Source organism: Pristiophorus japonicus, chromosome 5, assembly GCF_044704955.1.
Source record: "Pristiophorus japonicus isolate sPriJap1 chromosome 5, sPriJap1.hap1, whole genome shotgun sequence".
NCBI lineage: Eukaryota > Metazoa > Chordata > Chondrichthyes > Pristiophoridae > Pristiophorus > Pristiophorus japonicus.
The window spans coordinates 23,343,721-23,368,793 of NC_091981.1; the positions used below are offsets into that span (position 1 = coordinate 23,343,721).

Sequence of the window (25,073 nt, forward strand, 5' to 3'; positions counted from 1 at the left end):
GTAACTCCAGAGTGAGGCAGCCACATAGTGGCTACCCTTTTATACAGCCCCTGCCACCAGGGCACGAAACCCCGGTCTCCACCAGTTGCACCCTTTAGTGGTGCCAGCATAGTATATACACAGTGCAAACCTTATTGATAATACATCAGGTAAACAAGTCTCCATCTTATGCAACTATACAGTGACTACACAGAAAGTATATCTATAGTCTGCATATATAACATCACTCTCCCCCAAGTCCTTTGTGCCAATTACCTTTGCACTATGTGCTCTGGCTTAGCTCTCCCCAGAGCTAAGTGCCAATAGTCCTTTCACCTTGGCTGTGCTTTAGCTTGGCTCTCTCCCTGTTAACCCCCAAATCCTTTTACCACAATGTTGGATGGTTCGATGATGCAGTGGAGGTTCCAGTGGGTTCTGGGTGTGATCCATGAGTGTGTCCATGGCTATCTACATCCATTCCCCCACCCCAACAGTTAGATCATGCAACTGGCCCGTTACATTAACATACAGGATCAGACACATGGAGGTACAAAAAAGGAAGAAAACATTTATTTTTACAGTTTGTATCATGACACCTTGGTTCAGAGACTTAGATTCATTACATTTTATTGTCGTGCGCCAGGATTGGGAAGATTGCATAATTAGTTCAGCCATGGTCAGTACTGAGGTAGCAGTACAGGTATGAGAGGACGCTAGTTCCAGAGCAACTGGACTGGGTCCTAGTCGTCTGATGGTGGCGCTGCGCCCCCTGCTAGCGGGGTGGGCTTGGTTCGTTCACCTAGCCAGGACTCAGGGCCTTTGCCGTTGCCTAGTGGTGGGCAGAGCCACAGATGTGTGTGGCCTCCCGGTCCTCCTTTGAGGGCTGCAGGATCTTCTGCCTGCTGTCTAACGGTGTTGGGAACCTGGCTGTTCCAGGTCCCGTTTGGGGAACTTGTTGGTTCTGACCTTTCGCTCCCGGACATGGCCGAGGTAGCGACTGGGTCTGGGGGCTGCGCCGTCTCCACCCGGATGGTGAGCAACGGCGGCCGACTGCACGTATTGGCGCCATTTTCGTTTCCAGATCCGTGGTGAATAGTGCCATCGGGTGCCTGCAGCGTGGGATAGACCTGGGGCAGCGTATCAGGATCAGTGCCTTCACCCTCCTGAGGTCGCTGGCCTATAACTTGTGGGGACACCTGGGGCAGGGCATCAGGATCAGTGCCTTTACCCTCCCGAATTTGCTCGCTTGCTACTTTTGGGGACACTCTATTCCCGACATCTCGCAACAACATTTTGTTCACAGTCGTAATCGGTTTGTTACATTGATTGCCATGCCTACAATGTCTCTTTAAGTTTAGTTGGTTGCAGGTCTCCTTTAAGAGAACCCTGCTGGCTTTACCCCAATCAAATCCTGTTGGTCCCTCAGCGTTGCATCTTGTGGTCTGGCCGCGGACGCCATCTTGCCTCTGTCCTCGAGGTCGACTGTTTTGATCCTTCTCTCTCGCGATTCTGCCACAAAAGCTGGAAGAGTGCCTGTGAATTCGATCTTCCTCCCCAGGAGTCCTGCCACTGGTGCCGGGAAGGTACTTTTAGGTCATTCCGGTCGGATCATTGCCACGCAGTCGTGATGGACGGTCTGTGCCTCAGGTGCTGTGCTGGTCTGTTCTCTGGTGCCTGGCCCAAGCGAAGGTGAGGTTTTGCTCTGCCTCTGAGCATGGGGGACATCGATTGCTGGAGTGAAGAGATCTTCCCATTTCCACTGGATCTTCCCCATCCACCTTCTTCCGAGTAACATTGGACCATCACCTGCAACAATCCACAGAGGTAACTTGTGCACCATGCCATTATGGATTACATTTAGGTGTGCAACTTTTCCTGTACTGGAGCCAGCTCGGGTCGTTTTTCAAAGGCACCCTGGCTCATCATTGGCTGGCTCGCTCCCGTGTCCATTTCCATGAAGACTGAGACGCCGTTTATCTCGACTTCCATCTTCACTGGAGGACAATCGGTGGTGCAGGTATACACTCTATACACTTCTTCTTGGGTCTGAGCTGCCTCTCTGGCCAAATCATTGTACTCCCTGCTGGATTCAAAGTCATCTACCGACTCCTCTGCTAGACAGTGAGTCATATTTCTTTTACACATACGCTGGAGGTGGCCCTAGTGTGTTACAGGCTTTGCATACGTACTCAGCAAACCGACACTGGTGAGCCCGGTGGTTTCCTCCGCAACGCCAGCATGGTGCTACTTGATTAGCACCCCTCAGCGGACTCTGAGTTCTGGAACCCTGAGGTCTGTATTCTCTGCCCTGGGCAGAGCCACGTTCTACAGTCTTACAGAAAGGCACCATTCTGTGTACAGTACTTGCCGGGTTTGAGTGCACAGGATGAATAATTTACTTGGTGCTGCAGGTCGAGGTCATGAACGCCTGACTGATGCTGATGGCCTTCTGCAGGTTGACTGTGGAGTTGGCAGATAATAGTTTGTGAAGGAGGCCCTCGTGGCCAATTCCTATAACGAATGCTTCGTTGAGGTGCATGCCAAAATCACACGGTGCAGCGAGTCTCCTGAGGTCGGCAGCATATTTTGCAATCTCCTGGCCCTCAGGTCAACGGTCAGTGTAGAATCTGTGCCTGGCCGTGAGGATGCTCTCTTTTGGTTTTAGTTGGTCGCGAATTAGTTCAGTCAGCTCATCATTTGTCTTATCCTTGGCCTTCGTGGGTGCCAGCAAGTCCCTGACAAGGCGGTAGACCTCAGGCCCACAACTGGTCAGCAGTATAGCCTTGCGCTTCTCCGCCAATGTGTCCATCTCCCCTGCCAGGTTATTTGCCACGAAATATTGCTCGAGCCTTTCCGTGAAGGCATCTCAATCATCATCCTCTGCAAAGTCTTTTAGTGTGCCAAAGGTAGCCATAATCGCGTGAAAGTCCGTATTCTCATCGGCAGTTATTAAGTCTGTAATGTACCTATGAATGACTCCACAAGGCAATGTGTTGTACTCAAACTGTAGTGACCGTGGTCCTCCAGAGTGAGGCAGCTGCATGGTGGCTACCCTTTTATACAGACCCTGCCATCAGGGTAGGAAACCCCGGTCTCCACCAGCTGCACCCTCTAGTGGTGCCAGCATAGTATATACACAGTGTAGACCTTAGTACATCAAGTAAACAAGACTCCATCTTATGCAACTATACAACGACTACACAGAGAGTATATCTATAGTCTGCATATATAACAACCACCTCAGAAACATTTGAGATTTATGTCCCTTTATAAGAGTGCCAAAATCCCCCAAAGAATGTTTCAACTCTTCAGGAATCCAGGTCACAATGCAAGTCGGGACCACTTGATCATGAAAGCTGCAGAATTGTTATAAAACACATCTGTTTTCGAATGTATTTCAGGGAATGGAACCTGCAACCCCAACCTTGTCTAACCAACACATGACTTCAATCCCACACTATGTAGCTGACTCATTCTGTCCTCAGGGAAATTACAGATCGGCAATAAATGCTACCTTGCCAGTGTTGCTCACATCCCAAGTGCAAATTTAAAAAAAACTTCAGACTGGTATGTTTGCTTTTCTCTTCATCCGGTGACCCGCCGGGTTGGGGATGAAGAATTTGCTGAACTCAGTGTTCCTGCCCCTTGGCAATGCCCCTTCTTACTCTGCTGGCCTTGGTTGTGGTGGCAAGAAACTTCATATTTAACCAGGTCAGGCAGAGGAAATTGTTCGGAAAGGTTGGGAGCCGGGCAGATCCCGATCCCAGCCTAATTTGCGGCCTCTTATCCACACGCCATGGATTTTGACCTCACAATGATTTAAATCAATGGGTGGGCCACAGACAGAAACATTGGGAAATCCAATGCTCGACATCATGTACACATGGCCACCAGTAGTTGGGTGACCACTTCCTAGTGGGGGTGGCAAAGTAGAATCGTGTGTTACCACCCAATCTTCCTCTTCCAGCTGCCCTGAAACACTCTGAAATTCGGTGATAAAACAGAGGAAATACAGTCCTTCAGCTCAACATAAAATGTTCAGATTTTCACTACATGTGTGCAGGTAATTTTATCCCAATGGTCATCTTCCCTTCAGCTGCCTGGGCCCTAAGCTCTGGAACTCCTTCCCTAAACATCTCTGCCTCTCTCCTCCTTCAAGATGCTCCTTAAAACCTACTTCTTTGACCAAGCTTTTGGTCATCTGCCATAATTTCTTCTTATGTAGCTCAGTGTGAAATGTATTTGTTTTGTTTCTAACACCGCTGTGAAGCGCCTTGGCACGTTTTACTACATTAAAGGTGCTATATAAATAAAAGTTGTTGTTGTTACACGGCAAATTGATATGTTTGACTCTTTTCTCCCATAGATTTTCTGTTTCTCTCCATTTACTGTGCAAGGATTTTCCACGCTGCTTAGGTAGGTAAACAATTATTTCACAACCATACTTTGTGTCTTGTTGACAAGTTAGAAGTGTTTTGGACGAATGCTAAATGTTTGCATTTTATCAATACAGTTGGGTAAATTCTGAAGCAAAGGAGAACACTGGGGCCACATGGCTCCACTCCAGGCACAGAGCTTCAGGTGACACGATCCAAGAATCTGCTACAAAGACCAGCTCACCTAATTTACACTGCTCCTGCTTTCCCTGTGATTAAAATCCCAAACGGACACAGCCTCTACTGAAGTCCGCAAATACTTCCCTGATGTAGCTACGAATAAGTACAGTTGCATCTGCTGTACGTTCTGAGAGATGGTCCTAGGCGCCTGCACATAGGTTCTGATGCCCGTCATTTTAGTGCGCGACACATGAAATCTGAGACCCTGGCTCCTCAGTCAGGAGTAATTGTCTCCGCAGCTTTTGCTGGGGAATGGCCAAGTCCTCTCTCACTCTCCACTCCTCACGGTCCCTTGTGTGCTGTGAATCTCCCTTTGCTAATTCCTCATCTCCAATATCTTGATTTCCCACTGGTTGAAGCCTCTGAGCTGGTGTGTGGGAAAGGAATACAGGATTTGAAAGAAATCAGCCATGGCCAGAGGGACAGAGGCCAATCTCATCAACATCCTCCTCTTTACTCTCCTCAGTGCCAGCTGTGGCTCAGTGGGTAGCACTCTCGCCTCTGAATCCAAAGGTTGTGGGTTCAAGTCGCACTCCAGGGACTTGAGCACAAAAAATCTAAGTTGACACTCCAGTGCAGCGCTGAGGGAGCGCTGCACTGTCAGAGGTGCCATTAATGATGAGACATTAAACCGAGGTCCCGTCTCTTCTCTCAGATGGGCGTAAAAGATCCCATGGCACTATTTTGAAGAGCAGGGGAGTTATCCCCGGTGTCCTGGCCAATATTTATCCCTCAATCAACAAAAAAAACAATTATCTGGTCATTATCACATTGCTGTTTGTGGGAGCTTGCTGTGCACAAGTTGGCCGCCGCGTTTCCCATATTACAACAGCGACTACACTCCAAAAGTGCTTCATTGGCTGTAAAGCGCTTTGGGGCGGCCAGTGGTTGTGAAAGGCGCTATATAAATCCAAGTCTTTTTTTGAATTATCTGCCTCTGCTGGCTATGAATGATCTTCAGAAGAAAAAAAAATTAGCTAAGAACAGATGTGCCACATCTGGAGAGAATGACGACAGAGGCAATAATGCTCTGAACCTTTCTGGCAGCTGTGTAAATGAAAGCACTATTGCAGCTGGAAGCACTGCTTTGCAGCCACTGACTTACCAATGGCATTGCTTCACTGACACCTTCCAACACCAATAGCCAAAGCAGTGTACCTGCTCATCCTACTGAGACTGCTGCCTTATGTCCAGAATTCTATAGTCAGTGGCCTGCCTCTGCTGGCCCTTGAATGCCAGTTTTTCCTCAAACTAGATTAACAGCATTAGATAGGCAATTTTCTGAAGGTTATTTTCCAGGTATCAGCAGACGGTTAATGTTTCAGGAAGGACAGGTGCTAGAAGGACCCTACAGCATAAGAGACTGGAGTTGTAAGAGGCTGATTGTAAGGTGCTAAGTAGAAGAGTTAGAGACCATTGAGCCGCAGTGTGCTGTGTATGATGACTAATTTAATTTAAGAAGTGAGGGTGATCAGTAGAGTAGGTCCCCATGGTGCCTAAATGAAAAGGGTGATTCTCTTACCTTTCCTGTTCTCATCAGGCCATTGAATCTTTTGCAGCACTGGTCTTCTGTTCTGTTTTTTAAAAATTAGTTCATGGGATGTGGGCCTCACCGGAAAGGCCAGCATTTATTGCCCATTCCTAATTGCCCTTGAGAAGGTGGTGGTGAGCTGCCTTCTTGAACCACTGCAGTCCGTGTGGTGAAGGTACTCCCACAGTGCTGTTGGGGAGGTAGTTCCAGGATTTTGACCTAGCGACACTGAAGGAATGGGCGATATACGTCCAAGTCAGGATGGTGTGTGACTTGGAGGGGAACTTGCAGGTGATGGTGTGCCCATGCACCTGCTGCCCTTGCTCTTCTAGGTGGTAGAGGTCGCGGGTTTGGGAGGTGCTGCCGAAGGAGCCTTGGCGAGTTGCTGCAGTGCATCTCGTAGATGGTACACACTACGGACACAGTGCGCTGGTGGTGTAGGGAGTGAATGTTTAAGGTGGTGGATTGGGTGCCAATCAAGTAGGTTGCCTTGTCCTGGATGGTGTTGAGCTTCTTGAGTGTTGGTAAAGCTGCACTCATCCAGGCAAATGGAGAGTATTCCATCACACTCCTGACTTTTGCCTTGTAGATGGTGGAAAGGCTTTGGGGAGTCAGGAGGTGAGACACTCACTGCAGAATACCCAGCCTCTGACCTGTTCTTGTTGCCACAGTATTTATGTGGCCGGTCCAGTTAAGCTTTTGGTCAATGGTGACTCCCAGGATGTTGATAGCTCCAGTTATTCATTTCACTGGCTTTCTCCTGGGTGGCCCCAGTTTGCTCATTTGCTTCAGAAGGAACTGGAGGACTGCACATAAAAATAATGTGCTCTGCATTTAGATCTTTTCAGTGGCAGTGGATGGTCTGAGCCTGCTGGTACATTAGATGTCCAAGCTGGCATGAAGTGCCTGAGCCCCTGAACATTCTGCTACCTATTTTGAGAGGAATCTTGAGAAAGCACAAAAATACTTTGCAATTTAAGAACGGAACCTAATTGAACACGGAGATGAGGAGGAATTTCTTCTCTCAGAGAGTCGTGAATCTTTGGAATCCTCTACACCAGAGAGCTGTGGAGGCTGGGTCATTGAATATATCTAAGGTGGAGATAGACAGATCAGAACCCAGGAGAGGCGTGAGTTCGGGGTCCAGAAGAGGCAAGGGCCCAGGGGCAGCACGGGCCAGCCCACACCACAATATGTGTGCGCACTGGGTCCATGCAGCAGAGCTGGTCTCCAGTCGTCTTGGGTAACCCTAGCCACTGGAAAAAGACCTAACTCTGTCAAGCCCGTGTGGTGGTTGGTGTGTAACGGCCACCACATGTTAAAAAAATTCATGCACGGACATCTTTCACCCTTCAATATGTAGTTCGGGATCTGGAATATCAGTTCCTTCATTGAAACACCTGTGAGCTCATCCCTTTTTGACATGGAAGCAAGTCATCCTCGATACGAGGGACCGCCTAAGAAGAGACAGATTTTTGAAATACAGGGGAGTAAAGGGCTATGGAGAGCAGGCAGGGAAGTGGAGTTGAGGCCCAGATCAGATCAGCCATAATCTTATTGAATGGCGGAGCAGGCTTGAAAGACCAAATGGCCGACTCCTACTCCTATTTCTTAGGTACATTCTTTGCCAAGAATTCAGTGCAGTTCAACATACTGACAAAAGGTGGCGCTCAAAGCACATGGCTGACCGTCTGACACTTTAAGTTGCAATAGGATTTTAAAATCTGTGGCTAAAATTCTCTTCCTCCCATCTTACACAGGAGTTGCACCTCTGGGTTGCCAACTATTATGCCAATGAGCTGCCCTGTTTGATTCCGATATGGTTAGCGGCACGCTTAACTGGTGGATCAGAGTCCTGCCCCATCTCCATTCTGATCTTCCAAAAGGCCCTGAGGAATCTCAGGACCATGATGTTTATTTAAATACAGGGTTGCCATGGTAAATGTGGCCAAGTTTAGCAGATGTATTTTGCAGCCCTCTTCCTCTTTCATAATAAGCCCCCAGGATGACAGTCACATCCGTAACACCAGTTGTTGATAGTCATCGATATCAGTTCCAGGCTGATTGCAGCCAAAGCAGATTATCACTGTCACCAGCGATTGCAGGTCTGGTACGCCACATACTGTGTGAAAGAAAGACTTGCGTTTATATAGCGCCTTTCATGACCACCAGACGTCCCAAAGCGCTTTACAGCCAATGAAGTACTTTTTAAAGTGTAGTCACTGTTGTAATGTGGGAAAGGCAGCAACCAATTTACGCACAGCAAGCTCCCACAAAGAGCAATGTGATAATGACCAGATAATCTGTTTTTGTTATGTTGATTGAGGGAGAAATATTGACCAGGACACCAGGGATAACTCCCCTGCTCTCTGGCGAAATAGTGCCATGGGATCTTTTACATCCACCTGAGAGAGCAGACGGGGCCTTGGTTTAACGTCTCATCCGAAAGACAGCACACGCTCCCTCAGCCTAGATTTATGGGCTAACATCCCTGACGTGGGACTTGAACCCACAGCCTTCTGATGCAGACGCGAGGGTGCTACCCACTGAGCCACAGCTGACGCAGTGTGAGTGATTACCATGTTTGGAAACCACATTGTGCTACAGATGGGATGCATTCCTGTTTCGAAATGATAGCACAACCTCACCACAATTACACAGAACTGGTTTATAGAGATGGGAAAATGTGTATTTGAACAAAATGATCCCAAGAACATATTTGAATACTGTATTAGTTATAAATCATGAACAATTTAACATTGGTAATATATATTCTTTAAAATTTGTGCAAACAATTTCAATTCACATTGAAAAGATACAGTTGCAGTGACAGCAGATTCCTACATCTGGATTCCAGTGTAACCTACAATAATCCATGCATGGGACTGCAATGGCATTGGCCAAACAGTTTCTCTTCTTGGGCCACTCAATTGCTTAACATGGAGCACAGATAATTATAGCACAAAACGAAGAAGTACATCAGGCTGGTATTGATAGTTTTCTACGCACTTCCTGGACAAACCCAGTAGGAGGAGTGAGAATGTGGATTATATATTAAATTGCAGTGTGTTTGAGGAAACAAAACAGGAAGGAGATCTGGGCTGATTCTCCGAATTATCACTTGTTCCGGGGTGGAATTTGGAGCATAAAATGGGCTCTTAAAGGCTATGGCCTCAAAACTACTGCTAGAAAAAGATGCACCAGAATTATTCTCCCAAAAATTCATCAGTTCCCTTTAAGGTTAGTCGGGGAACCTGATCCACCACATGTCATCATCATAGGTGGTCCCTCGAACGAGGATGACTTGCTTCCACACCAAAAGGGATAACTTCGCAGATGTTTCAATAAAGGACCCGATATTCCAGTCCTGAAGTCCAGGGGTGGAAGATGCCTGTACGTGGATTTTTTTAACGTATGGTGGTCGTTTCACATCAGCCACCACACGGGCTTGACAGAGCTAGGCCTTTATCCAGTAGCAAGGATTAACCAGGACGACTGGAGACCTACTCTGCTGCATGGACCTAATGCGCACACATATCGCAGTGTGGGCAGGCCCGTGCTGCCCCTGGGCCTTCAGCTCTTCTGGGCCCCGTACCCCATTTGCCGCACCTCCGCCACAATCTCTCACCGCTCCTGTAGCTGGGGTAAGGGTATGTGGCTAACCCCTCTGAACTATTTCTACCATCCTCCACCCCAAACTTGTCTCAAATAATCACTGCCACTATATAAGTGATGATAGGAGCTGCAGGTAGGTATCCCCGTGTTGAGGGGGCCATTATGTTTACTGCTATTGAAAATTGGTGTTCATTTGCCTACATACCAATCTTTTTAGTACTTTTGAGGTTCAGTACCGACTTTTGCTGCTGTTTTTACTCAACTCAGCTCAAAGTACTGCTTTACATTAGGGTATACAGATTTCCCAATGTGAATACAACAACAACTTGTATTTATATAGTGTCTTTAACGCTTCACAGGAATATTATGAGACAAAAACATTTGACACCGAGCCACATAAGGAGAAATTAGGGCAGGTGATCAAAAGCTTGATCAAAGAGGTAGGTTTAAGGAGCATCATGAAGGAGGAAAGAGAGGTAGAGAGGCGGAGAGGTTTAGGCAAGGAGTTCCAGAGTTTGGGGCCTCGGTAACAGAATCAGCGTTGGTCAAGAAGGCAGATTTAGAGGAGCGCAGACATCTCAGGGGGTTGTGGGGCTGAAGGAGATTACAGAGATAGTGAGGCATGAGGCCATGGAGGGATTTGAAAACAAGGATAAGAATTTTGAAATCGAGGTGTTGCTTAACTGGGAGCCAGTGTAGGTCAGCGAGCACAGGGGGTGATGGGTGAGCGGGATTTGGTGCAAGTTAGGACACGGGAAGCCGAGTTTTGGATCACCTCTAGTTTACGTAGAGTGGAATGTGGAAGGCTAGCCAGGAGTTTGTTGGAATAGTCAAGTCTAGAGGAACAAAGGCATGGACGAGGGCTTCAGCAGCGGATAAGCTGAGGCAAGGGCAGTGACAGGTGATGTCACGGAGGTGGAAATAGGCGGTCTTGGTTATGCTGCGGATATGTAGTTGAAAGCTCATTTCAGGGTCAAATATGAGACCAAGGTTGTGAACGGTTTGGTTCAGCGTCAGACAGAAGTTGGGGAGAGGGATGGAGTCCGTGGCTAGGGAACGGAGTTTGTGGCGGGGACCGAAAACAATGCTTCAGTCTTCCCAATAAAATACCTCTATATTCATGCTGTGAAGAGGAGAAAGAGATGGAAGAGGCTAGATTGGAGTCTCTTGGAGTGAGGCATCGCAGAAGCCATCTCTTCTCTATATGGATATGAGCACTTACCATGCATCAAGAAAGTCCATTCATATCCTTCCCGATGGAACCAGAGAAACCAGGAGAGAGGGAGAGCGATACAGGGTACTGTTGAGGTTCAGTTAGGACTTTTGCTGCTGGTTTTACTCAACTCTGCTCAAAATACTGCTTCACACTGGGGAGATAGTTTTCCCAATGTGACCTGCGACAGATGTAAGGAGCAATTGATGGAGTGCATGTGTCATTCAAAACCTCATATGATAACAGACTCAATTCTATGAATAGGAAATGTCCATTAATGTCCAGCTAGTGTGCAATACCAAAGACCTTATCCTGCATGCTGACATCAGATCAAGAAGCTGACATGATGCTGTCATCATGTGACGATCCACCATGCCAGCCCTCATAACTCAGACCCATATATTCAGATGGTTGATTGGTGATCAGGGCTATCCCTTGCAGTCATGGATTATGATTCCAATAAGGCTTCTGAAGAAATAGGGGGAGAACATATATAGTAAGGCTCGTTCACATGTAAGAAGTAATATAGAGCAGACTTTAGGAATTCACATGTTTCATTTTAGGTGTCTAGATAAATCTGGTGAATCCCTTCAATACAACCCAGTGACAGTCTCACTGTTAGCCTGCTGCTTACACTGTAATATCACAATGAAGAAAAGCTTGCTGCTTCCAAAAGATGATGGCGATGATAATGAAGAGAGAGCGGAAGGACCTCACTCCCGACAGCATTAGGAGGGTGCTCAGAAAGGAGATAATGTTGGACAAAGAGGGCACAATTGATAGTTCAGTTTCAATAAATAAGAGCCGACTCAGCAAAAAAAAAAATCACTTCAAAGCTGCCTGCTCTCCACACCCCCACACCCTCACATGGATACTTCCTTCAGTACGTCGCAGATCCAGTTGGTGGATTCCTCCCACTTGTCTATCGTCTTAACCATCTGCATGGAAACCCTCTCCATTGCCTCCATATGAGATTGCTGCTCCCTGATCAATGCTCTTTTGAAAACTTCTTGAGTCTCTAGCTCTTCACCCTGTGTGGTGGTATGGCACTCTCCCCCTCTTCCACTCCCAGTTCTTCATTCTCAGTAATGCTTAGTGCTTCATCCAGTGATAGCCTTCTGACTCACCGGCGATAATTTTAACTGTTAGCGAAAGTGTCAAATGGGCGCTGTCAGATTGACACCCGTTATACACCACTTCCAATTTTCTTTTTCAATGACTTTAATGGAAGGAAAATTAGAGAAGGCGTATATTGGGCGGCCAATCCGCCATCGTCCATTTTGCACTATCGCCAGACTACTTTCTCCCACATGGGCCTCTCTGGACAAGTAAGATGTCATGAAGGAACTGGAGTTGAAGTAGCAGGAGTTGTGTTCTGGAAGTGATGCATGGTTATCTGAGTGACTGGTCTCTTCCCACAGGGTATTCTTGTATGGTGTGAAATGCTCAAGAGCTTGTGCACACAACGACAGTTTCCTTTGAAAAGAAAGGAAGACTTGCATTTATATAGCGCCTTTGTAAGGGTTTTTGATATTAGTCCCCTGTTACACACAGTTCTTTGACTTCAGGATATATAATAACAAAATATGCACGGCACAGGGTTTTGGCTCAACTGTTGATTCGTTCGTTTATTCAACATACACACAATTACCTCCCCAGCATAAATCCCTACGATTTATATCGGACTAACAAAACCCAAAGTACAAACCCCTACACACGAGTAATTTGCATCGACACCCCAATATAAATCCCTACGATTTATATCGGAATAACAAAACCCAAAATACAAACCCCTACACAAGGATAATTTGCATCGGCAAATATGACACAGTTAAACCCGTCTGCGATTCGACTGTTACATACAAAATTACTCAGACTAAATCACAAAAACCCTTCCATTATTTGACTGAAACCCCTCATCGGCTGTTTCCTGAGGTTGATTGTAGGCCCGGACCGTAGTTACCAGCTTGCGTCTTGTCGACTGTCCAAAACACACACCACTCCCTCTTCGAAGTCGCTCTTCTTTATACCAAATTCAACTTGCAATACCTTGAACCAGATTTCCTGTTGACCTCATGTGAACACGATGGCAGTATAATCGGCGAGAGCATGCAGAAAAGAAGCGCAGGCAGCGGAAAGAGCGTGCGGCAAACCTATCCCTTATCCTCAACGACTATCTGTCCCACCTGTGACAGGGACTGTGGCTCTCGTATTGGACTGTTCAGCCACCTAAGGACTCATTCTAAGAGTGGAAGCAAGTATTCCTCAATTCCAAGGGACTGCCTATGATGGTGATTAAATGCGTGAATGTCTCTAGCAGAAACACCCTTGATTCTAATTGTCTCTTGTTTAGGGTCATTGTCCATGATTACCTTGACCACAGCCTGTCTGTATGATAAGGTCTTTCTCTGACAATGCAACCTTCCCTGGTAGCAGATCTGGCTCCACAGTTTAATATTTCATAGTCCAATTTTTCAGTTGGGGGTTGGAGGGAAGGAACAAATCCTACACCTTTCACAACCATCAGATGGCTCAAAGCGTTTTACAGCCAATGAAGTACTTTTGAAGTATAGTCACTGTTGTAATCTGGAATATGTGACAGCCAATTTTGCACACAGCAAGCTCCCACAAACAGCAATGTGATAATGATAATGACCAGATAATCTGTTTTTGTTATGTTAATTGAGGGATAAATATTGGCAAGGACACCGGGGAGAACTCCCCTGCTCTTCTTTGAAATAATGCCATGGGATCTTTTACGTTCACCTGAGCGAGCAGACGGGGCCTCGGTTTAATGTCTCATCCGAAAGATGGCACCTCCGACAGTGCAGCACTCCTTCAGCACTGCACTGGAGTGTCAACTCAGATCTATGTGCTCAAGTCCCTGGAGTGGGACTTGAATCCACAACCTTCTGACTCAGAGGCGAGAGTGCTACCCACCGAGCCACAGCTGACACTTTGAAGGAATAGATTTTGAGTGCAAGACTTTGAGAAAGCACGTAAAGTTGTTAGTACCTATGATGAGCAGTTCCCAGCTTTTATCAGGAGAAACGTCCTTACCCCAGAAAGGGGTAGGAACGTGGAACGCACCACCAGTAGGAGTAGTTGAGGCAAATAACATAGATGCTAGGGGAAGCTAGATAAGCACATGGGGGGGAAAAAAAAAATAGAAGGTTATGCTGATAGAGGTAAATGAAGAGCAGTTAGAGAATGCACGTGGGTAGCACAATTGACGGAATAGACCAGTTGGGCTGAATGGCCTGTTTCTGTGCTGTAGACATGATGTAACCTTTTGTTACCATCTTGGCTCCAACCTCACCATCTTGTCCGTCTCCCTATGATGTCTCACGCTTCTTCTTCCTGAGGACTCAACGTTTTGAGAGATGCCGTTACTCCCACAGTTGCATGTCTCATTTGATGATTGTGGGCTAACCTTTCCTTGGAGGAAAAAGAAAAAAGAAGGACTTGCATTTATATAGCGCCATTCACGTCTACCGGACGTCTCAAAGTGCTTTATAGCCGATGAAATGATGGATCGACTAGGCTTATATTCACTGGAATTTAGAAGAATGAAAGGGGATCTCATAGAAACATATAAAATTCTGATGGGGTTGGACAGGTTAGATGCAGAAAGAATGTTCCCGATGTTGGGGAAGTCCAGAACCAGGGGCCACAGTCTAATGATAGGGGGTAAGTCATTTAGGACCGAGATGAGGAGAAATTTCTTCACTCAGAGAATTGTGAACCTGTGGAATTCTCTACCACAGAAAGTTGTTGAGGCCAGTTTGTTGGATACATTCAAAAGGGGGTTAGATGTGGCCCTTACAGCTAAAGGGATCAAGGGGTATGGAGAGAAAGCAGGAGTGGGGTACTGAAGGTGCATGATCAGCCATGATCATATTGAATGGTGGTGCAGGCTTGAAGGGCTGAATGGCCTACTGCTGCATCTATTTTCTATGAAATACTTTTGAAGTGTAGTCACTGTCATAATGTAGGAAACGGGCAGCCAATTTGCGCACAGCAAGCTCCCACAATGTGATAATGACCAGATAATCTGCTTTTGTTATGTTGATTGAGGGATAACTATTGGCCAGGACACCAGGGAGAAATCATGAAAAACAGATTATCTGCTCATTATTTCATTGCTATTCATGGAACCTTGCAATGCACAAACTGGTTGTTGCATTTCCTACATTACACCACTAACAACCCTTCAAAGGTACTTAATTGGCTGTAAAGCAGTTTGGGACGTCCTGAGTTGTTGAAAGGCGCTATATAAATGCAAGTTCTTGGTTTCTTTCTTTACCAGCAGTACAGACAAGTATTTGTCAGATAATTGACGCACTTTGCAAGAGAGCTGAGGAAGTCCTTCAGGTTGTTATATCAGCAAGGCTGCTCTTTTATGGTTTGCTGGCACAGTTAAGGGTGCAATCGATAGCATCCATGTTAATTTAAGAGCTTCTACAGGTTCTCTGGGGCTCTTCAGTATACTCAAGCTTGTGTGTCATACATAGCTGTAGTTTGCTTCACCATGCAAAAAGACTTGGACACTGCTGGGGAAGTGGCCCTAAATACTTTAGAGGCACAAGTACATGGGAGCGAGCATCATGATGACCTGCATCAGTGACTGCTGAGACACATCTCCTCAGAGAGGTCGTCTCCTCTATTTAACACAGTCTCCCTTGGACCTTGGACACCAGTGGCTTAACTCCTTCATTTCTCCGCTCCTTAAATAAAGGAATCCAGTACGCATCTTAGAGCATGCCAACACATCCTCTTTTCCCCAACGTTACCACGCCAACAATCATCAACCGGTTAAATAAGTCAACTCCAATTAATGCACATTTATCCTGTAGGAATCTAACCTCTATGAATAACAGAGCAAAACACAAGTGTACGTTCTATTGTAAAACAATAAAGTCCAATGTAAACAGAAGTCAACCAACTCTTTCCAACTCTTAGCCCAGGGTGGCTAAACATGTCTATCTTTCATCTATTTTAGTGCTTCTCTGCGGTGCAATCTCAGGGTCAGTGGAGCACCCAAGAATTCTGGGCTCCATGTGTCGGAAGCTAAAGGCAGACTTCTCAGCCTCTGCTGGGAAAATGACGTATCCGTAAAAATCAGTAATGGTGTCCATGAAATTATCAGATTATAATAAAAACCCATCTGGTTCACTAATGCCATTTAGGGAAGGAAATCTGCCGTCCTTACCCGGTCTGTCCTATATGTGACTCCAGACTCACAGCAATATGGTTGACTCTTAACTGCCCTCTGAAATGGCCTAGCAATCCACTCAGTTGTAACAAACCGCTATGGAAAGTAATAATAAGAATAAAACTGAACGGACCACCCAGCATCGACCTCGGCACCAGCTATGGACACGACAATGACACACCCAGCCCAGTCAACCCTGCAAAGTCCTCCTCACCAACATCTGGGGACTGGTGCCAAAATTGGGAAAGCTATCCCACAGACTAGTCAGGCAACAGCCTGACATAGTCATATTCACAGAATCATACCTTTCAGCCAATACCCCAGAATCCTCCATCCCCTGTCCAACCAGCAGGACAGACCCACCCAGGGTGGTGGCACAATAGTATACAGTCAGGGGGGAATGGTCCTGAGATTCCTCAACATTGTCTCCAGACCCCATGAAGTCTAATGGCTTCAGGTCAAGCATGATCCTGCTGATTACCACCTACCGCCCTCCCTCAGCTGATGAATCAGTATTCCCCCATGTTGAACACCACTTGGAAGAAGCACTGAGACTAGCAAGGGCACAGAATGTATTCTGGGTGGAAGACTTCAACATCCAGCACTAAGAGTGGCTCGGTAGCACCACTACTGACCAATCTGGCAGAGTCTTGAAGGACATAGCTGCCAGACTGGGCCTGCAGCAGAACCAACAGGAGTGAAAAACCTACTTGACCTCGTCCTCCCCAATCTCCCTGTCATAGATACATCTGTCCATGACATCATTGGTAGCAGTGATCACCGCAGAGGTCTTGTGGAGACGAAATCCTGACTTGACACTGTGGACACCCTCCATCGTGTTGTGTGGCACTACCACCGTGCTAAATGGGATAGATTCAGAACAGATCTAGCAGCTCAAAACTCTGCATCCACGAGGCTCTTCAAAATTGTAATCCACCACAATCTGTAGCCTCATGGCCTGGTATATCCCTCACTGTACGATTACCATCAAGCCAGGAGACCAACCCTGGTTCAGTGAAGAGCATGCCAGGAGCACCTAAAAATGGGGAAGCTGCAAGACAGGACAACATGCATGCTAAACAGTGGAAGCAGCATGCTATAGACAGAGCTAAGTGATCCCACAACCAACGGATCAGATCAAAGCTCTGCAGTCCTGCCACATCCAGTCGTGAATTGTGGTGGACAACTAAACAACTAATGGGAGGAGGAGGCTACATGAATATCCCCATCCTCAATGATGGCAGAGCTCAGCACGTGAGTGCAAAAGACATAAGAACATAAGAACATAAGAAATAGGAGCAGGAGTACGCCATTTGGCTCCTCGAGCTTGTTCCGCCATTTAATAAGATCATGGCTGATTTGTTAAACAAGGTCTCATCCGGGACGAGACTGAAGTGTTTGCAACCATCTTCAGCCAGAAGTGTCGAGTGGATGATCCATATCGGCCTCCTCCTGAGGTCCCCACCATCACAGAAGCCAGTCTTCAGTTTGATTCACTCCACATGAAATCAAGAAGCAGCTGAGCCCACTGGATACAGCAAAGGCTATGAGCCCCGACAATATCCCAGCTGTCGTGCTGAAGACGTGTGCTCCAGAACTAGCTGTACCTCTAGCCAAGCTGTTCTAGTACAGCTACAACACTGGCATCAACCCGCCAATGTGGAAAACTGCCCAGGTATGCCCTGTCCACAAAAATCAGAACAAACCCAATCTGGCCACTTACTGTTCCATCAGTCTACTCTCCAAATCATCAGCAAAGTGATGGAAGGTGTCGTCGACAGTGCTATCGGGCGGAACTTACTCACCAATAACCTGCTCACCGATGCACAGTTTGGGTTCTGCCAGGACCACTTGGCTCCAGACCTCAATACAGCCTTAGTCCAAACATGGACTAAAGAGCTGAATTTAATAGGTGAGGTGAGAGTGACTGCCCTTGACATCAAGGCAGCATTTGACCGAGTGTGGTATCAAGGAGCCCAGTAAAGGGAAAACTCTCCACTGGCTGGAGTGTCCCCCTAGCACAAAGGAAGATGGTTGTTGTTGTTGGAGGCCAATCATCTCAGCCGTAAGACATCGCTGCAGGAGTTCCTCAGGGCAGTGTCCTAGGCCCAACCATCTTCAGCTGCTTCATCAATGACCTTCCCTCCATCATAAGGTCAGAAGTGAGGATGCTCGCTGATAATTGCAGTGTTCAGTTACATTTTCAACTCCTCAGATAATGAAGCAGTCCGTGCCCGAATGCAGTAGGGCCTGGATGACATTCAGGCCTTTGACAAGTAACATTTGCCCCACACAAGTACCGGGCAATGACTAGCTCCAACAAGCGAGAGACTAACCATCGCCCCATAACATTCAACGGTTTCACCATCGCTGAATTCCCCAGCATCAACATCCTGGGGGCCACCATTGATCAAAAACTTAACTGGACCAGACACATAAATACTGTGGCAACAAGAGCAGGTCAGAGGCTGGGTATTCTGTGGCGAGTGTCTCACCTCAAAGCCTTTCCACCATCTACATGCACAAGTCAGGAGTGTGATGGAATACTCTCCACTTGCCTAGATAAGTGTAGCTCCAACAATACTCAAGAAGCTCGACACCATCCAGGACAAAGCAGCCCGCTTGATTGGCACCCCATCCACCACCTTAAGCATTCACTCCCTCCACCACCGGTGCACCGTGGCTGCAGTGTATACCATCTACAAGCTGCACTGCAGCAACTCGCCAAGGCTTCTTCGGCAGCACCTCCCAAACCCATGACCTCTATCACCTAGAAGTCCGAGGGCAGCAGGCGCATGGGAACACCATCACCTGTATATTCCCCACCAAGTTCCACCCCATCCTGACTTGAAAATATATCGCTGTTCCTTTATAGTCGCTGGGTCAAAATCCTTGAACTCCCTCCCTAACAGCACTGTGGGAACACCTTCACCACATGGACTGCAGCGGTTCAAGAAGGCGGCTCACCACCACCTTCTCAAGGGCAATTAGGGATGGGCAATAAATGCTGGCCTTACCAGTGACACATCCCAGGAGCAAATACATTTTTAAAAACTCACGTTCTACGAGGAAAACACCGGGGAGCTCATGAGGAGGCGCCCTGCTCTTGCTATGTGAGATGGTAAGGTTGGGGCATTGTGCCAGCACCAGGTTCGTGACTGAACACGTACACCGCCACCTGTGAAGCATCACATAACCATAAGTTTCTAACCCCCTTCTCTGTCCCCTTAATTTCAAAAACGTAATGTTCACCCAATCTTAACATGTACCATCCTTTACTGAAGATTCACTGCAGCAACTGGAAGCATAGGCGCAGGAAGATAATGATAATGATGATAAAGAGGAGGAATAGAGGAATAGAGTTGCAACTACTTCCTTGTGAACTACAATGATGCAGATGAGGAGAATGATGATGAGAAAAGAGATGAAAGAGATGAGGTTGCACTCAAGACCGCACACGAGATCCTGCAGAAAACCTCCTGATCCAATTCATTCAAACAGTGCACATCCCCTGCATCCTATTTTGGCAGTAGTCGTGACTCTTTCCTCCTACACCAGTTCTCTGTGCCACCTTGATGCCATCCAGGCCTTCGAGCTACAGGTTGGCAATTGGGCAACAAGGACTATCCCCTCTGGAAAAACTCATGACTTCCGCAGAGCCGGCCTACAATGAGAGCCATGCTATCGACGTGCTCAAGCAATGCTTCCCCAGCCTGGACTGTTCCGTGGGAGATTTGAAACACACCTCTGGACGGGTATCCTGTTGTTCTTCTGTATGCTGCATATCTTTGAGATAATGAAGGACCAGCCCTTAGCACTGCCTGGGCAGCAAGAAGTGCAACAGGAGGAATAGCAGCATGAAGAAGAGGAACAGAGGCATTGGCCACAAGCGGCCAATTGAGAGTGGGCCCCACAGCCCGTTAAAGGGACCACGTACCCCCCAAAAATTAGGGGAAACATTGCTAGTGGCCTGAGCTGTCCAAACTGCCCGAGCTCTGAGAGAGCAGCTCATTAAGGAGTGCTTCACCTAAACCATCAACCCCCCACCCCCAAACCTCTTAGCTGGTCTCCAGTCGTCTTGGTTATCCCTTGCCACATGACCAAGACCTAGCTTCTGTCAAGCCCGTGTGGTGGCTGGTAGGCAATGGCCACACCACGTTAAAAAAATCCACGCACAGGCATCTTCCACCCTTCAGGATGTAATTCAGGATCTGGAATATTAGGTCCTTCATTGAAACATCTGTGAACTCATCCTTTTTTGGTGTGGAAGCAAATCATCCTCGTTTCGAGGGATTGCCTATGATGATGATGATGATCAGCAGTTCCACAATCCTTACCACCGTTCTTCCTGCCATCATCTGAGTGCCTTCCTTCAGTCCAGCCTTTGTGTCTTGCTCTCACTTCACTACCAGTATAAACAGCAAATCCAGAAGAATCCAGAGGGTGCGAATTTGGATCAGGTAAAAGAGCAAAGGCATCTCGGAGTACAAATACACAAATCACTAAAAGTAACGACATGGGTTAACAAGGCCATAAGAAAAGCAAACCAGGCACTAGGGTTTATTTCTAGAGTGATAGAATTGAAAAGAAGTGAAGTTATGCTAAACCTGTATCGAACCTTGGCTAGACCACAGTTAGTACTGCGTACAATTCTGGTCGCCATATTATAACAAAACTTGTATTTATATAGCGACTTTAACGTAGTGAAATGTCCCAAGGTGCTTCACAGGACTATTATGAGATAAAAAAAATTGACACCGAACCGCATAAGGATAAAAAGGTTATAGAGGCACTGGAGAGGGTGCAAAGAAGATTTACAAGGATGATGCCAGAAATACGAGGGTATACATATCAGGAAAGGATGAACAGGCTGGGTCTCTTTTCTCTTGAAAAAAGAAGGCTGAAGGGTGACCTAATTGAGGTATTTAAAATTATGAAAGGTTTTAATAGTGGATACAGAATGTTTCCATTTGTGGGGAAAAGCATAACTAAAAGCCATCAATATAAGATAGTCACCAAGAAATACAATAGGGAACTCTGAAGAAATGTCTTTCTCCGGAGTGGTGAGAATGTGGAACTCACTACCACAGGCAATGGTTGAAGTGAATAGTATCGATGCATTTCAGGGGAGGCTGGATAAGCTTTTGAGGGAGAAGGGAATAGAGGGTTATGCTGATAGATTTAGATGAGGAAAGATGTGAGGAGGCTCGAGTGGAGCATAAACGCCAGCATGGACTGGTTTGTCCGAATGGCCTGTTTCTGTGCCGTATATCCGATGTAATCCTAGTGGGGAGTGGGAGTGGTTACTGGGAGAGTAGGCATGATGTTGTCCTGAGAGAGAGGACAGCAGGTGCTTCCCCCATGGAGCCAAGGCCACTCTACTGGGACTGCGAGTCAGGACTCCTGCGCAAGAACAGAGTGCAGGATTGAAATGATGCGCTGGAAGACCCTGTCCTCAGTGGCCCCCAAATTCAAGGTCAACATGGCAGCCACCTGAGCTTCTATGGCAGCAGTGAGAGTTGTCAGGAGAGATTCCATGATAGGCGGGCACCACGGTCATCATGATCTGGAATCAACTTTTCTTTTAAATTTGAGACTGTGTAGGGGTCCAGGACACTTGCCTGGTCTACATCCCACCAGTGGGGTCCACACATGTCCTGCTGGAAGCTGGTATGCCTTTATTCACTTGGCACAATGACTCCCCTGGGTGGACTATTCAGGCGTACACCCCTGAGCGCGCACTCAGTTTGATGAACTGCTGTATGCTGAGCACATGGTCTAACATTTTGATCTGACATATCATCTGTTCATCAGTGGAGGTTTAAGCAGCACAAGACCTTAGGTAAAATAGGCAGAGGAAGAATTTCAACAGCATGGGGAACGTCATTGGGAAAATGCTGGAGTCCATTATTAAGGAAGCAGTATCGGGACATTTAGAAAATCATAATACAGTCAAGCAGAGTCAGCATGGTTTTATGAAAGGGATATCATGTTTGACAAATTTGTTGGAGTTTTTGAGGATGTAACAAGCAGGGTGGATAAAGGGGAACCTTTGGATTTCCAGAAGGCATTCGATAAGGCGCCACATAAAAGGGTACTGCACAAGATAAGAGCTCATGGGGTTGGGGGCAATATATTCGCATGGATAGAGGATTGGCTAACTAACAGAGAACAGAGAGTCGGGATAAATGGGTCATTTTCCGGTTGGCAAACGGTAACTAGTGGGGTGCCACAAGGATCAGTGCTGGGGCCTCAACTATTTACAGTCTATATTAATGACTTGGATGAAGGGACCGAGTGTAATGTAGCCAAATTTGCTGATGATACAAAGATAAATGGGAAAGCAAGTTGTGTGGAGGATGCCATGAATCTGCAAAGGGATATAGACAGGCTAAGTGAGTGGGCAAAAATTTGGCAGATGGCGTATAATGTGGGAAAATGTGAGGTTATCCATTTTGGTAGGAAAAATAAAAAAGCAAATTATTATTTAAATTGGGAGAGACTACAAAATGTTGCAGTACAGAGGGATCTAGGAGTCCTTGTACATGAAACACAACAAGTTAGTATGCAGGTACAGCAAGTAATTAGGAAGGCAAATGGAATGTTGGCCTTTATTGCAAAGCGGATGCAGTATAAAAGTAGGAAAATCCTACTGCAACTGTACAGGGTATTGGTGAGGCTACACCTGGAGTACTGCATGCAGTTTTGGTCTCCTTATTTAAGGAGGGATATACTTGCATTCAGAAAAGTTTCAATAGGTTGATTCCTGGGATGAAGGGATTGTCTTATGAAGAAAGGTTGAGCGAGTTGGGCCTATACTCATTGGAATTTAGAAGAATGAGAGGTGATCTTATTGAAACGTCTAAGATCCTGAGGGGGCTGGACAGGGTACATGCAGAGAGGATGTTTCTCCTTGTGGGGGAATCTAGAACTAGAGGGCATCGTTTCAGAATAAGGGTCTCTCATTTAAAATGGAGATGAGGAGGAATTTCTTCTCTCAGAGGGTTATGATTATTTGGAATTCGCTATGCCAGAGAGCAGTGGAGGCTGGGTCATTGAATATATTTAAGGTGGAGATAGGCAGATTTTTGAATGATAAGGGAGTCAAGGGTTATGGGAAGTGAGCAGGGAAGTGGAGTTGAGGCCAAGATCAGATCAGCTGTGATCTTATTGAATGGCGGAGCAGGCTCAAGGGGTAAAATGGCCTACTCCTGCTCCTATTTCTTATGTTCTTATGTATGTTAGGCACTGATATGCTATATTCCATGGTATAATTTCAGAGCCACTAAAAAGCAACATGAAAATAATAATATTTTTTTGTGAAAACAGATGTCTTCAGAGTCGCCAATGATGAACAACACAATGGAGACCCCAACTCCTGACTATGAAGATATATGTAATAAAGAAGACTTCAACAAATTTGGAGCGACATTGATGCCTACCTTCTACGGAATAGTATTAGTGCTCAGTCTAATTGGAAACGGATTGGTTTTATTGATACTTGTGAAATATGAATACCTAAAAACCATAACAAATATATTCATTCTTAATCTTGCTATTTCAGATTTACTTTCTGCTATCTGTCTTCCTTTCTGGGCAATCCAGCATTCAATAGGATGGATCTTTGGTAATGCCATGTGCAAGTTAATGAGCGGTATATTTTACATTGGCTTTTACAGTGGTATAATGTTCCTGACACTGATGACAATTGACCGATACCTCGCGGTTGTTCATGCTGTATCTGCCGCAAGATCCAGGAAAGTTTGCTATGCAGCAATAACAAGTGCGGTTGTTTGGCTGATCAGTACGTTAGCAACCATCCCCGACTTTATCTTTGTTGGTTTAAGAGAAGATTTTGAAATTAACCATAGCTGTGACAATATTTACTCAATTGGTGAGGCAGGTCCATGGAAACTATTGAGCTATTATCAACAAAATATAGTGTTCTTTATCCTCCCATTTATTATCATTGTGTACTGCTATTGCAGGATAATTCAAACATTGATAAAGTGCAGAACAGTGCAGAAACACAGGACACTGCGAGTCATATTTGCCATTGTAGTAGTGTTTTTTTTATGTTGGGCACCTTACAACATTGTGGTTTTCTTGAAATCTTTGAAGGAGCTCGAGGTGATAGAGTTTCAGGACTGTGACTTGGACACACGTATGGATTATGCCTACACAATCTCTCACAATGTAGCTTATTTCCACTGCTGTCTCAATCCCATTTTTTACGCCTTTGTGGGTGAAAAATTTAGAAGACACCTAATTCACTTCTGTAGCCACTGTTGGCCATGTAGTGTGATGTGTCAACCGCAGAGGTATGTCACCAGGAAGCCCAGTTTGGAAGGTTCTGATGGTTCTATGGGTAACGATACGACAAATAATTGGTAGTCTGACCTTTACAAAACTGAGTGACTGCTGCCAACGAACTGGAAGCTGCGCAGAAGCGCACTACGCACTCCAACAACCAGAGGCATGGTGTTTCTGGTGTTTTTACACGAGCATGCTCATTCCCTGGCATTTTCCCCCCAGACCCCACTCCCTCCCTGACATTTCCCCCCCAGTGCCCGCTCCCTCCTGGCATTCCCCCCCAGTGCCCGCTCCCTCCTGGCATTTCCCCCCCCAGTGCCCGCTCCCTCCCTGACATTTCCCCCCCAGTGCCCGATCCCTCCCTGGCATTCCTTCCCCCCCCCCCCCCCCCCAAGATTCCCGCTCCCTCCCTCCCATTTCCCCCCAGAACCCAATACCTTCCTAGCATTTTTAGAATTTGTTAAAACAAGCCCGCTCCCATAACAAGCCAGAAGCACGCATACGCAGAACGCATCGACGCAGTTATGGGTTGGTTTAATAATGAATAATCTTTTTCTTCTTTCGTATGGTAGTAGCAAAACAAATCAAATG

At 46.4% G+C, this 25,073-nt stretch overlaps 1 protein-coding gene across 1 annotated transcript; it reads left to right on the top strand.

Annotated features, from left to right (window-relative positions):
* The first annotated feature begins 1,923 nt into the window (after nucleotides 1-1,923).
* Nucleotides 1,924-24,766, top strand: LOC139263760 (C-C chemokine receptor type 4-like). Its single transcript, XM_070879807.1, has 3 exons — nucleotides 1,924-1,996; nucleotides 4,346-4,395; nucleotides 23,499-24,766. The coding sequence occupies exon 3, from the start codon at nucleotides 23,499-23,501 to the stop codon at nucleotides 24,561-24,563; it is 1,065 nt and encodes a 354-aa protein (XP_070735908.1). The 5' UTR covers nucleotides 1,924-1,996; nucleotides 4,346-4,395; the 3' UTR covers nucleotides 24,564-24,766.
* Nucleotides 24,767-25,073: the final 307 nt, after the last annotated feature.